Here is a 15,841-nt window from a genome sequence, read left to right on the forward strand (position 1 = left end):
GGTTCCTAAACTATCTAACTTCTTATCTGCACACATAACTTGAGCACCTTGCATCAGTAGACTGGTAAGATGTTCTGGACAGTCCAAGAACACAAGCCCTTGTCCTGATGTCCCAGACTTCCTTCAGATTTTAGAAAAAAGGAACAGCATACAGAACTTCTGTCTTAAGTTTTCAAACTATTGTCCTTGAAACATGTCTTTTGTCCAATCACATAGGCATGAGAATAGAAATCTCGTCCCAGCCCTCACATCAGACAATATCAGACATCCCCATCATACAATCCACTGCATACCCTCTGTTAGGCTATGGGCTATGTGGTGGGAGCACATGCTTTGCATTGGCCTTTGTGGTGAGATAAAATGAATCCTTAGCATGCAACCCCAAACTTATGATGCAAAGACATCTAGAGCATAATGTAAACTTCCCTTAAGGTAAACTACCTACATGTATCCACTTTTTATTACTGAAAGTATTTGTTCGTAGTTCCATTGACTCTTCTGCCTAGCTCTGAGCTCCTCCTTTGATACTTCCTAAGAAGAAACAGCAGAACAAACCCTCAGGGCTTTAAAACATTCTACATTTGCTATTGTGCCCATTCTTGGGCACTGCATTCATTGACACCTACACCTTATGCTGGGTTATTCTATTTAATACGACATAGTTTATCATATTATTTCTGTTACAAATAGCTTTTCATCTGCAAAACTGAGTTACAGGTTCCATTCAGTAGCCATTTCCTTTGCTTTTCTAGACACCAGCTCAGGATCATCTACATGGGAATCAGCTCCAGGTCTCTCTGAATGTAGAGTGATTACATTTATCCTGGGCAGGTGAAGTGAACAGAACAACAGAACTCCCAACAGAATATTTATTTAGCTATGGTTCGTCTCCCAGGATGGCTACAACATTCAGCAGCTTTGGCAGCTGTGTTCTCACTTTAAAATATAAGCAGGACATTCTCTAAATATGATAATGAAATACTCTTGTATTCTTATCCTCTGCACAAATAGTCCAAGACTATCTTCATACATTCAAAAATGTATTCATGGCCATAAATCTATTGAAGGTGAAAAAAAATGAAAATTCACTGTTGAAACTACCTTGATGCCTTTGTGTCCAGGTGGTCCAGGGGGGCCCACTGCTCCTCTCTCACCTTTTGCTCCTGGTAAACCTTCTGGGCCAGTAAATCCAGGAGCGCCTATCGGTCCTTGAATCCCAATCGGTCCTGGTCGACCCTAACAAAAAACAAAAAGTAAGTCAATGCATCATGTTCACTAACACTTTTTTTTTTTTCCTTCATCCAGCTCGATCTATAACTTAATTTGATACCTCTCAGGGTAGTTAGGGCCTTCTGAAGTTTTCACTGTACATTTTCAGACAAAGGTTGTTTATAGAGGTATTTCAGGTAAGTCATGAGAAATTTCCTTTTTTTCCTTTTTTCCCCCTGGAAGATTTATTAATACCCATATTGTTGTAGGAACATGGGAAAACAACAGTGTTTTGAGATGAAGCTGACTACTACTTACTAAGTTTGCAACCTCTATTTCCAAGCTGCAAATCAAAAAGATTTTTTGCTTATGCTTTAGTTCAACAGAGTATAACAGAAAGTCAAAACAAGATGCAAGAACTGCATCACATGCAATTAGAAAGCACGCTTTAGATAACTTGAGACTAGTACCATAGTTGGCCCAATACTGGGATTAATTCTACTGTGAATTACTTTATATTCCGCTCTGATTATCTTATCAGAGTCGGTGTGGATTTTGATTTCTTAGGCTCAAAAAGAAGAGTGCATTGACTAAGCATTGCCTGAAGATGGCAACCTTTTCTAAAACTGCAGACTCATACGTGACTGATCAACTTTTATTGTTCTATTACTACGTAGATGTACAGAGTAGCCTGGTACTTGTTTATTTAACAAGCCAACGCTAAAGAAATTTCACTGTAGGTGCTCCAGCATCTTCTTAGCCACTTGGCAGCTGAATACTTGCCACAGTTTTGTGTCAACATTTTTACACTTCTCAGTTCAATAGTATCTGAAATAGATCAATAGTGTCTAAGATCCCAAAGTATGGGCAGAAATTAGCAGTTTAGGTTCATGTTTTCTAGTGGCAAGACACTCAGTGGATTACATGATGTTATCCATGCAAAGAATGAAGCCTTAATTAAAAGATATAGAATGGAGGAAGAAGTTTTAAATGAAAATAAATCCTCCTTCCTTCACTCCTTTTCTAGTGCTCACATCCATGGTAGTGTATTTCTCTTCTGTTTCCCTAACTCCTTAAAACAGCAGAAGGAATGCAGCTCCCTGCTGCAAGGGGTTTAGTCATCTCAGCTGGAGACATACAAAGTCCTGACTCTGCCTTGGCAGGTAGGAGACTTTGCAGTTAACTTAAAAATGCATTTTTACACGTTAATAATAAAGCAAACTGAAACAGAAATTAATTTTAAAATCCTTCTTCCAGGATCATTTTTTGTACCTGTTTAGGTTGAACCATTTCATCACTTATTCCATATTCCTTCACTACTGGAGCAGGTTTCTTTTAAACTTCAGCAGTTCCCCCATTCAGCCCTGCTGTTGACAGAGGTCAAGTGCACCTGTTTTACATTTCATACCTTTCCTACCTAGACACTATGCACACTGTGCACTTCCAGGGGAGCAGGCTCCCATCTCAAAAGGCTTTTCTGTCAATTATTTTTAACTTTTTTTCACTCTGGGATAATCATCACTGAAATCCTTTATATTGGGAAGCACACAATCATAACATTAATCCCCAAATCTTCAGTGGCCCTTGGCAACCACACCAAACAAGGAACATGTTGTGAAAATCACATGCTTTGCTCTCGCTTACAGTCTCAGCCTTAACTTTGTAAGTTCCCATGGTCACAAGCTATTTAGACTCTTGCAGGCAGTGTTTCACTTCCAAGACATGGGGTGAGTACTGTTCACCTCCAGGCAAGACAGTAAGGGAGAGAGAGAGACACTAAAATGGGCACCTTAATGTTCTAGACAGACACCACCCTCAAAAGCTCCAGCACCCAAGCATCCACCAAGATTTCTAAGGAAAACACACTCAATTCCCCACTTGTTTGAACTGTTAACACTTCTATATTCAATTAGTTTGTCCACTGAATGATACTGCTTCACAAGGACTGAAGCTGACAGCAATTAACATTTTAGGAGGCTTTTCTTTTGCACGGCTGCAGATTACTTTGCCAAATATATGTAGATGAGAGAGTAAGGACCAGTGACTAGAGGTCCTGCCTGTGTTCAGTCCTGGAGGGGACAGAAAAATTAAATATGTTTTCTACAATGTCAGTGTCCACAGGTGAAAACCTTCCTTTTGTCTTATTGAATAAATATTTTAACAGAATCTGAGGATTTTGTCCAGTGCCTTAGTCACAAACTATAAAGACACAGTGAAGTGCTTCTAATCTCTCTGATAATGGGATTATGCCATGATAATCAGGCTCTCAAGAATTTCTACTGGTTCTTTTGAAGTCTTTGTGGATGGAAATCATATTTTCTATGCTGAAACAAAGGACTTTCCTTCACTGCTAAAAAAGCTGCATTTTTCATCACTCAGTAGCACTCCCATGAACTGTCCCGAGATAAAAGCATTTTCAAGAGCAGGCGCTGTGGTGCTCAGGCACAAATCCAGGATTAAAGTACGGCAAAGACTCAGGTTTTACCACAAGGTAAACTCTAGGGTTCAATGCCAGGTAGAACTACTGTTTGACCCCACTGAGTTTACCTTGCGGTAAAGCCTAAGTACCTAGTCTGTACTGTACTTTGGCATCAGGTTCAGCTCTTATATTTCTTACTTATCCCAAGGATAAAGAGAACAAACATCTCTTAACAGCGAGGACAAGATTAAACATAAAATGTGAATTATATCAAATGGAAACTTCAGTGAATTAACAGAGCTCTCTATTTTTAATCTGTTTGTTATATATATATATATATACACACACATATAGCCTGGTAGACTGTAGAAGAACCGTTAGGAACTGAAGAAAATGGTATCATTTTGGTTTCTTGGCTGCGTGACAACTTAAAAAAAAAAAAGTATAGAATTTCAGTAACATCAAGCAAGGACAAAGTCTATGAAATTATTGCAACTTGCAGATGTTTTCACGGATGCCCACTAGAATTCCATATATTTGAAACCCATGACCTTTATCCTCAAACACATTTGTGTATCAAGCTTTTACTACCCAAGCAGCACAAAGTTAGGATGCCTGACTCTCTGTAATGAATATCTCATTGGTAAATAACAAGAAAAATGGCACTGTATACCTGTCACCTTTCCATAGATTAATTTCAGAATTTCATGCCACAAGTTGTGTGTTATATGCATCCCTGTAATGTGCTTAGCCATTGCAACCATTAAAAATACAGAGATGCTTCCCAGGAAACCCAGGTTTCCATTCTTGATGTAACCAACAGGAAAAAACAACAGAAGTAGGAACCACACGTAGCTTCTGAATCTATACCCACTACAGAAGGTAGTAAAATCAAATGGCCCCAGAACATGCTTTGATCAGAAGGTCTTTCAAGATGGAAAAAGTTCTGTAACACGCGCTTTCTTCCCTTCACCCCTGTAATCCATCTGCAGCCCTGGGTGTCATGAGGAAAAGCCAGTAATGATGGGGCCTCTCTAAGCAATTCGCTTCTACGCAATCAAATACATCGGTTTCTCTATTGTCCCTACCCCTTTTGCCAACTCTAATATCCCACATAAATTTTTGCCCACTGCAGCAGAGCTGCTACACATAGCACTGCGAATTCCAAACATTCCTGTTTCTTTTTTTTTTTTTTCCCCATTGCCTCTGCTAGCTTGGAGGATAAAGTGCAAATCGATTTGATTTTTTCACTGTGCAATGGAATACATGGTAGTGGTATGGAACCACTGGACATGCCCCTAATTTCAGGGACAAAAGCTAATACAAGTGCCTTCATACCCGGGGGGCAGTTTGACTCTTCTCGCTCACTACCAGATATTAAATCAGTGGTTCATCAGCAAAAATGGATGCTGAAACTCATGAAACGAGAAAAGTTTAAGAATATTGCTAACCAAGCAGAATGCTGCTGGTCAAGTAGGGCAGAACCAATTTCTCCTTTGCTAAGTTTTTAGATCTCCCTATTTCAAAGGGCAAAGCATTACTATTATTACTTTAAACAAACTAAAGATCCAGTGCATGTAAAGAGCCATTGGATTTAAAGATGTTCATGTTTTCTCAAACTAAAGCATAAATCTCTCAAACAGATTAAGGGCTGTTTTCTCTAGCATGGCTTTTGATCTCTGTTCTGTACAATATTAAGTCGTGCAGAATCCCAGGCTCCTTCTCTTCAAGAAGAATTCAGTAGCCACATTTTTTAGAAGTGTTTAAGTCACTCTATTTTTCTTCATCCATCATTTCCCCCATAAACACCGCTTTATCAACCCAAAAAAAGACATTAGAGACAATGATTTACTTCACAGTACATGGTTTGTAGTCTGAAGCATCTTATACTCAGTTGATTACACTAAGGCAAACCAAAGAGTCATCCATTAAATCATTGTTGCCCTAGAAATGTATGTTCTCATATCCTGTATACGCTAAGCAGAATCTAGCCTGAAACTTTCAAGGAAGATCTACACACCCTGATTCCCACGTTGTGCAGGGTGACCTGTCAAGGGACTGATCCTTTTGCAGAGGTCAATGGCAGGACAAAGCATTTCTTCCTTACTCACTTAACTCACAGCCACTCTCTCCGATCAGGGGTGCCACGTTACAAAAGCCAACACATGACGGACACACCGAACTCAGAAGTGCCTACAGACCTTAGCACTGCCAGGCAGCAGTGCTCATCAGCGTGTAGGAGCCCATTAGTTGCACGACCCTTTGGTTAACCACTTCTGCTTTCTGCGCCTCCATTTCCTCTCCTCTTCTACAGGTTTCCTGCAGCGATGATTATCTCCCGCCTGATATACAGTGCCTAGCACAAGAGAGCCCTGGCCTCACAGTTCTACCTTGATAATAATAATTACTGATGAAAAACCCTTTGCTATTTTCCTAAATTACAGGTCAGGTATCCCATGCTCTGCTCACATTCCAGCACAAGTAATTATTTTCCGTGCTGAAAAATGCTTTGTACTTTTAAAGGAAAATATTCTTCCATTCTTCTCCTAAAGACTTAGGGAACCTCTTGTTCAAAATGGCCTCTTTATTTCTATCAGACAACCTGTTGTTCCTCTGCACAGCTCCTTTTAAGTCTTATTCTTTCTTTCATGCTTACTGCTTATTTTCAAGGTAGGGTGTCAGGGTGATCATTTCTTGATTTCATTTTTGAGAGACCTTATTCCTGTACCGTGTGGCACTCTTTAATTTCACCATTCATTTCAGAAGCGTTCAGCTGATGTGCAGTCGCGGTTGGCATGCTCACACTGCAGCCTGTCAAGACTGCTCTGGTCATCCCAGGAGCAATCTCCTAACGAAGTAATGAGCAACTGAAGGCTGCTTCTCATGAGAATTTCCAATTCTAGTTCATGGGATAAGCTCCATTTTCAAAAATACATCTGTTATTTCCACTCAGCCTGACTAGCCAGCCTGCAAGTAGAAAATCTATGTGGTAAAAAGTATGTATACATATGGTTTTACACACTATTTTTAATACGCTAAAAAAAAAAAAAAAAGATTCCCGTAAATGATTTCCTTCATGAATCCTGTACTTCAGTAACAAATAAGGCTGCAGTTGAAGGTTTACCACAGAAATATAGAATTGCTTACTAATCCTAGACATTTTAAAATCTGTATTTTTAAACTAGATATTTAAATCTCTGAAAAGTTTTTTTCTGTAGAATACTCAACTTCCAGTTGAAAACTTTGATGGAACATCCTGATCCAATCAATTCCACATATTTGCTATTTCTGTTTGTAACACACACAGAGACCACATACTGTCCTCTTCTTCCCCACCACTGACAATGCCACGAGTGACTCAGTGTTACATTTAAGCAATTGTTCCATTTTATACTTTGCAACCTTTAAAGAAATTACTTTAACAACTTGCTGTTTTAACTCAGATTGCTTTTCTGCATTGATGTACCAAAATCTCCAAGGTGGAAAAGAAAGGACGAGCATGTGGAAAGGCTCTGGGCCACAGAGAACACAAACAACTGGAAAGCAAGTGCAGGTCACTCTTCTTTAAAATAAAGAGCAAGTAGTGGGATTTATGAAGTGTACTGGTGTCATATTGTATTTCAACTAAGCAAATATTGGTTGTATGAAAATTGTAAGTTGAAGCTTATTTTAAGGGGCTGTACTATATAAGTTGACAGGCATTTACTGGCCCCTCTGGCAAAGATATAAATCTGAGCGATGACTGTATTTCAGAAGAAACAATGTGTAACAGTTATTGTGCACTAGGTGCTGGTGCATTACATCCCAGAGTATCACATCAGAGGTGATCACCACTGAACCCTCTGACTTACCTACTGCTTGTTTAAACTAATTGGCCACGAGGCCCCAGACAGCCTTGCTCAGGTGATATACCCATCTTTTCACTACTTGCCATGGCAAAAGAGTTTTTTGGCTAGCTTGACTGATCCCTTTAGTGCCTTTTCTGTTTTAAGCTCCAAGGGCAAGGCTGGGTTCATACACAAATGGAGAGCAACTCATGTAGGCAGCAGATGAGAAGTGACAACTGGCACTACTCTGAAATCATGCATGCAGAAGCCTGATAGAGGCAACTGAGGAAATGAGGCATGAAACAGAAGGTGAGCAACACTGGGCAACAACTGCTCTCCACACCTCTTGCAGCTCTGGCATGATGCTATGCTCATTAATGTTCCAAAAAGCAGGGCTTAGAGTGAGAGGACATATTACACAATTATGAAATCTTAGCAAAAAGTTGCAGCAAGTGGTGCCTGACTTCAATTTATTTAAGAACTAAGCATTTTTTCTTTAACAAAAGAGCACTGTGAAGCCAAAGGTTTGAATGGTTTATGAGATTTTATGGTCTTTGGCAACCTCAGTTCATCTTCTCTCCCTCAAGTCTTCGGTGCCTAATCTCTAAAATATGTTTTAGAAAGCTTTTACAGTTCCCTGACCTGTTTGCTTCAGACAGCAGCTGTCATAACATTTTCCTGCCCTTAACTAGGGGAAGGGCACTTGTGAATACTGCGTACACCTCTTGACAGCAACACAAGCCATGAGCTGGATTTTAATATAAGTGTTACTTTGGAAGAAAACAGGGAGTTGCTGTAGGACTTCTTTCCATCTTCCTGATGGCAGCACAGGCCAGTAAAGCATCAGGTACCTAGCAGAGGATCAGCTAACTATCTGTAATTAGTTTATATGTTTATCAAAAACTACGTGAATTTAGAGCATAGTTAAAATTGCTTCATTCATAAGCAACCCAGAGCGATATGCTGCACACAACGGTGACCTGCAGAGAGGAGGTAGTCCATGGTTACTGCCAGCTTCAGTCTGCATCCTCCTTCATTCCTTACTGTCCTTGCTTCTGGCAGTGCTGTCCTCGTCCTCAAACACTTTGCTGTCTGCTTTTAAGTTTTCTGTTTAAAGTTGTCTCTTGCTCAACAACTTCTCTGTTTCGATCAGCCAGTTAAATGGGGTCTCTTGGTTTTAACTGGTTCTACCAATTGCTCTTTACGTGACAAACAATACGGACAAACTTCAGAAGCACAGCATGGTTTAGGAACTGGGCCCACACAATTTGCAACACCTGGCCACAGGCTTTGCAGTATCTGTCACATAAATATATATTTATATAATCTCTCCAATAAATTTGCTAAGATCAGGCATGCTATTTTTCACAAACCACTTAAAGAGGTTTTGCCTAACTCATTACTGAGAAAGATACCACACTAATTATAACTATCAGACAAGTCCCTTGGGGAAAGCTGGTTTGTAGTCACAGTGCCTTGGTGGGCTGCTACAGAACAACCAACAATAATTACATTTCTCTGGTTAGCAAGTCCTATCAGGACTGCTGCCCACGAAACCACAGCTTCTGACCCTCCGGGTTTACCTACACCCTTACACGGTTTCTTCAGGGATCAAGAACAACATGAAGTTTTGTGTTTTCTTCCCTTCCACTTGTCCCTAGCACCCTACAGACCAAACCCCAAAGTCCAGCGTGTTTCTAAAGAGCTGTTCACCCGACCAACTACAATGAACTTTTTGCTATCTCCCTGTCTGGCTGGCATTTCCAAGCTGCCTTCTTCATTGACTCAAGTGACAGAAGATGCATTGTTGCAAAAAATGTTGTCAGTAGAAAATTAGCTGTACTGAGCAGTGTACTGAACAAGTGAAATCTTGCCAGTGTCAGGCCTGTGAAGACTATTAAAGGGACATTGTATCTAGAAAGGCAGGACGGGTTCAGCCACATGCTGAAGCCGAACAGACTCCAAACCTCCTGAAGGTCTGCTGGGTCCAGATCTGTTAATTTGCTTTGGGCTCCTCTCCAGCTCTTGCTTTTGCAACAAAACCAATTTTTAAATTTCTAATTCCCCTTGTAAGCACAAGCTTTAAAAAGTTGGTGTTTCCTCATAGACAGGACACAGACTTGGGCAGGGAGTAGATCTAGCAAGCAGGACTGCCAGCGCCAGCATTTTCCAAGTCCTGTGGGTCCTCAGCAGAGAGGAGGGTTCAAGTCTTCTCTATTGCAAATGAAGAGTCAGCAAATGAGGAGGAAGAGCTGCACAGCCCAGAGAACGCCCATCAGCCTTACAGTTCTCTTCAGGAGCTGTGGGACTCTTAAAAAAAGGAAAGACTGAGACAGCAAGGAAGGAAAAAGGGAATTGGTGGTAAATAGGCAATAAAAAGCACCTCTCCAGTGGCCCACAGTTTCTAACAACATCTTGTAGCTTCCTGCTTTTCTCTTTCTGCCTGGGAACTGAAAGCCCAGCACAGGCAGGACATGTTCTGCTCCCCCAGTGACACAGAGATAAGGAGATAACAGGGATGAGGAACAGACCCAGCAGCATGAGACTATACAGTGGGATGGTGGAAAAGGGATTACGGAAGCCCCTTCTGCTCTGTGGATGATACAAAGAGCTCTCTATTTCCCTCATGCTGTGGGAACAGAGCGTGTCCTCTTGCATTGGAACATCCCCAAACATGACTTCCCATGAGCAGAGAAAGGGACAAGTATGAAGAAACTGGTAATGAAAACCAAGAAACTTTAAGGTTCTCATGCATGGAAACAGTGACAGAGCTCTAGTGAGTACTTACCTTACATGATGCCTTTTTGCATCTAAAGGGCCTCATGCTAGAGGCAAGAAAATAGTTCATGAACCTTTTAGGGGAACTTCACTCACTGGTGCTCTTCCGTGCAACCTCAGCTGCAGATAAGCTATTCCCAGATTTAGTTTTTATCAGCAGCTGAACTGAATTCCCAGTCTATTTAAATCCTGGCAACTATCCTGGGTAACTAATTTCCACAAGATGCATCCAAGACCAGCTATTTAGGACTGTTTTTACAGGAGCAACCACACAGAGAAGATGCAGATATACAAGAACAACTGAAAAAATGGCAGTTAAAGATTTCTAGCAAAGATTTAATGCCTCACGCACTCCCAAAGAGGAATCAGCCCCTAATCAACAGGAGCTAGGAAGTAGTTAAGGGTACCAACCTTTAGGATGCTTATTTCATGCTCATCATCTGCTAAACGCTGGATAGGCAAGAGGCTACCCTAGTTTGTCCTGGGCTAGCAAAGCAACGCCCCCCTCTTTGGGCAATTTTAGACCTCGCTCTGGTGTGTGCACCCTGGGTCAGACCCATCCATTTCCAGACTGTGGCAATGCCAGATCAAACCCATTTTACAATTACATTTGAGGTTTTGATCATTCTAAGAAACTTCAAAGTATTGCTTTACTTTGCATAGATTCAAAAACCTGCAAAATGTTTTCTGCCAGGCAAAAACTTTCAATCTGTAAGTGGTATCTGAATAGCTCAGAAACACTCACTTCATCACAGCTGCAAAAACAGTCTTGTCCTTGACTCCAAAGACTTAGTAGTTCCCGCTTGATTTGACACTTCTACTTTGAAAGTGGCTATCAATGAATCATATCAGCGGGCTGATATGTGGAAATGTCACTGGACTGCAGTTTATCTGAAGAGATAAAGGTAAAAAAAAATGGTTAGATATAATCCAAGCAAAGGACGATAATGTAGTGTATGACACACTTTGAGGGAGCCAGATCATTTATTTTCCATGGTAGTTACTCTAGGGCAACAATGTCTCTCCAAGGATACTGAGGACTATGGTAATGGAGATGCCATAATATCCCAATTATTTGTTAACTAGTAGCTGTAGCTCTAGTGAGGCTATTCCTCTCCTACTTTCCATGCTTTTCATGGAAGTTTCATGTGATGCTGTAAACCTTCTCACCAATTCAGCTGAAGCAGAACAACATATCTTGGTTTAAATGCTGCAAAATTATCGATAAACTAATCTTCATATTTAACTCCTTGACTTTGAATCTTTATAAAAGGTGTTCAGTCCTTTCTTTGTCTATTAGCAGGTATTCTGGATAGTAATGTGGCTGTATTAAATTGATATTAGTTTTTCTTGACGTATCTTGTAACAATTAACATATTGAGGTGAGCTGGATGCAAAAATGACTTAGTACTAAAATAGCACAGATTTATATGGAATTAAATATAGCTGTGGTTTCTTTTTTTCAGGTGGCAACTAATAGAGTAATTAAATGAAAGATGACTTTGTTATTACATGTTCTCTATTTCTCAGAATGTAAAGTGAATCATTAGAATAGGAATAATAGAGACTTGGAACACAAACGTAACACTGGTTTTCTAAAAGCAGATTTAAATGCCTATACCCAATCTTGCCTTCAGGAGCTTCTCTCTATCTCAAGTTCCTGAGAGATCAACCTTGTAAGATGCTGAGATAGCTGAATTTAAAATCTGAACCTTTCCTCTAACTTTGCTTGCTCTCCAAGTCATAGCTTAACCTACTCTGAACCAGCATCTGAACACTGCTTTTTTGGCTCCCTCTTATCATCGTGGAACATCTAATTATCCTACTAAACACCACTGCTGCCCAAAAGATGTGTGCCTATACATTGGGACAAGTAAAACAACGTGCCAGAAAAAAAATCTTGTCCTTTTTTCCTTTGCTCTTTCTGATGCATTACTTATGCACCTTTCCCTGTCCGATATCCAATCTTTATGCTAATACAACCAAATATTAATATTAAGTACAACGTAACTCCAAAACCAAGTCTGAAACTGGTATGAGATCTATGCTGCGTGGAGTATCTTGTATTATCACTCGAGTATCTTGTATTAACATTATTCATCTGGTGAATAAAGTAGCCTTTTCTTGGGAAAAAAAAAAAAAATCAGTTTTAGTCACCAGACCATGTCGCACATGCATAACATGCTGTTTACAAGAGAGAAACACAGCAAAAATTCTCATTATCCTCTAAGGTCATTCAGCCCCAAAGGATGCTTCCAGTTAGAAGGCAGGCGGTGAAAATAGGCCATTCACAGATCTGTCCAGTGAGGGGTCAGGGGCAGAACAATACATTCTCTGCAAGCAGTTTCCCCTACATTTTGCCTCTCAGAGCCTTCCCAGCATGTTCCTGGCACTTCAGAAAGGTACGCACAGCTTTCCTTGCATAGACTTCTCTGCTGCAAACAAAATTATCTGTTTGAACAGATAATATTAGTTAAGATTTAAAGCTCAGACGGGAACCATTTGCTTATTCATGACAGAGAATTAAGAAAAACTCTTCCCAGAGACCTGTTAGGCAGTAGAGCCAAGGGGAGTTTTGCAAACACATAAACAATTCACTTTAAAGGGGAAAAAACGGAGTCTGTGAATTTTCGTCTACACGTTGCTTGGAAATGCCCAGCCCAAAGCAGGAGTGGAAGGTAACAGGGGCCTGCAAACCTACAAACACACCGCCTGGCGAGGTTCCAGTTATCTCTAGAGGCTTAAGCAAAGCAGGTCCAGGCAAAAATTTCCCTGTGGTACCTGATAACGAGAAGCGCCAGGCAGCCAGAGACTGGTTCGCCAGGCAGCGACAGAGAATCACTGCAATCAGTACAAATAACTTCAAACCAACATCGGGGAGAGGAAAAAGAGAAGATTTTTCATTTGTCCTAATAAGTATTCCATATTGATCAAGATAAGGACGGAAATGAACTCTTCACCTACTTGAATTCCCACTGGCTAAGGTATATAGAATAACTGATTAATACCAAAGTTGCTTGTCATCACTTAAATTGTATGTTTAAGTCCTTGGACATTTACTACATGGCTGTATTAACACTCCAAAAAGCTTCATTCATTTGTTGGTATAAACTACACTTCCAGTCTGCTTAATCTTTGATGGACAGGTCTCATTGTCCCTGAAATCCCTCACCACACAATACAACAAAGACTTAAATGACTGGGTAGGCCTGGCCTGCTACCCACAGTGCCCCACGCTTCCTGCCCCTCTATCCCTGGAATTCATGACCACGCAGATTACTAAATTACACACTAGGCCAGGGATTAAGCAGGGCTCTTTGTATGGGAGCATCTGAGGTCTGGAAGAAGATTTTACCTGTCACGGTCTGTGCTCATTAGGCCTTGATGAGAGACAGAAGGAAGCAGTGCTGCAGAAGATCACAAACGCTGGTGTGTGCTAATCAGCGAGCTGGATATGATGACAGGGTAGCCTGCCTGGTGCTGCCCTGCACACAGGTCTAGGAGCTTTGCACAGACAATAACCAGCCCACTACTTCCAGAGCAGCCTCAGCAGCTACTTCCCTCTTAAAATAAAAGGAGAAAATGTTCCCTGTTCTGACAGACTGTGAGCCAGATAATGGCCTTCAGCCTACTGAGTAGAACCGAAACATCTAAGGGTTAGGAATTTATCCTGCAGTTAAGCAAACATACCAACAAGCCAAAGGGAGGGGTATGCTAGCTCATCAGTTGTTTTAAATTAGCTGCTAATCAAAGCTGGAGTTGCTTCTGATTGCTTTCAGAATGGTTATGAGTTACATATCTGAAAAAAAAAAGGCTTGAATTAACAGCTTATCTTTGAAGTGTTTATCAGGTATCTCAAATATCTTTTACCTATTTGCACATGCTAAAGTCACACTGCTTCTCACTTGAAAGATCATAAGCTTTTAGTTGGTCTTAATTCTGATGTCCAGAAATGACAGAGGAGAGTGGTCTTTATCCAGTTGCAACTTACAGATGGCTGGCAACTCCCACCTTTGGCTACAGCTGCCTGGAAGTTCAGTAGTGAGAGTTAGTTATGACAGCCAAGAAGGTGTAATAATGGAAATCAGGAGAAATCTATAGAGCAGCAGAGCTCATTTAACAAAAACAAGACTTTATTTTCTTTTGGGAGTAGGTGTCACTTGTCTTGTGTTCCTTCTCTTTCCTTGCATATTCTTCATTTCAAACAGCAAACGTTGTTTTAGTTATGTTGATGTCATCCATACTAGTCTGAAGGAGGATATTGCGTTTCTCACTGTAATTTGCACTCACTTGGAGCTCAGCGGATAATAGAAATTACCCGATGCCTCAGAGATACAAAGTTTACAGCATAATCGGGCTTATAGGTTTGTTTTAGAAGACAAACTCTACATTCAATATATTTAGTTAGTAGACTAGTACACTGCAATACTGTGATGCTTTGGTTCAGCATCATCCTATTACATCAAAGAGCAGTGTTATTACATGCCAACATGACGACACATCATTTTAGAGGAACCACAACAGCCTCAGATCTGCAAAGAGCCTCCTAGCAGCTCATAAAGAAATGCAAAACCCCAGAAACCCTGGGAGGACAGGCACTGGAAGTGGATGCTGCTCTGCACAGACTCAGCAGGACTCTTTGGAAGTTGCTGCCAGTGTTACTTTTGCAGCCAGAACAGCCACTGTTGAGCTACGCAAACTACCCTGAGCTCTTTCCCTAGAGCCATTAGCTAGGGAGCATGCATTTGACTGCTGTTTGAGAAAAATAAGCAAAGCATACTTTAAATGAGTAGAGAAAAAAGAATCCGCTATTGATCACTGCAGCAAAATGACTTTGGACTTCCCTCATTCATGAAATGATTCCAATTTCAGTTAAATCACTGTTAACTACAGCAATGTTTTTCTGTAGGACATTCTTTTAAGCCTCATGACATGGTGTATTTGCATAGTGTGCAATAAACTATGCCCTCAGCCACACGCACACACATACCATGCCCCTCTGGACACCGGATTAAGTTGTTCATAAACCTTGTAGGCATTCATGATGGCCTTTTAGCCAGCAAGAAGAGCAAAACAGTGGCTATGAGTTAATGCACTCTCTCATTTCAGACCTCTGAATAAACATTCACTTCTATGGAGTTTCACATCACCTGAAGACTCCAGCATCTTGTCGTCGACATCAATGCAGACAAGTGAAGCACAACACTGAAGTCAGAGGCAGAAGAATCCAGCCCAGTATGCATCACTCCTTCACTGCCATTGCTGCTACCAGTCCAGTGGAGCTTTGTCTGGCAGAATCAGCAGAAATGTTGTCTTCTATCTGTCACTGCCTGGAAATGCCAGCACTGCTAGCATCTGCAGACCAAAGCCTAAGAGGAATCAATCATGCCCCTGAGGAAGGATAAAGGTTCAACCCTTAGAAGCAGAATAAAGGAAAAGGAAGAGAAAGGAGATATGAGATGTAAGAAATAGAGAAGAGGCACAGCTCTACTGTCCACCTTCAGTTTGCAACAGACTGAAAGTGAACGGTACACTTGAGTTAAGCCCCCAGGAGTCAACAAACAGCCCTCTGAAGTGTCTCACCTTGCAGCAAGGGAATGAACTGTCT

At 40.9% G+C, this 15,841-nt stretch overlaps 1 protein-coding gene across 1 annotated transcript in view; it reads right to left on the bottom strand.

Annotated features, from left to right (window-relative positions):
- Window positions 1–15,841, bottom strand: part of COL4A6 (collagen type IV alpha 6 chain) — a 126,201-nt gene that overhangs the window by 43,367 nt on the left and 66,993 nt on the right. The window contains exon 4 of the mRNA XM_035541355.1: window positions 1,102–1,236. Within this exon, the coding sequence (XP_035397248.1) occupies window positions 1,102–1,236 (135 nt within the window). The remainder of the gene's footprint in view (window positions 1–1,101; window positions 1,237–15,841) is intronic.

The sequence above is a fragment of the Cygnus atratus genome, chromosome 13 (assembly GCF_013377495.2).
Source record: "Cygnus atratus isolate AKBS03 ecotype Queensland, Australia chromosome 13, CAtr_DNAZoo_HiC_assembly, whole genome shotgun sequence".
Classification (NCBI taxonomy): Eukaryota; Metazoa; Chordata; class Aves; order Anseriformes; family Anatidae; genus Cygnus; species Cygnus atratus.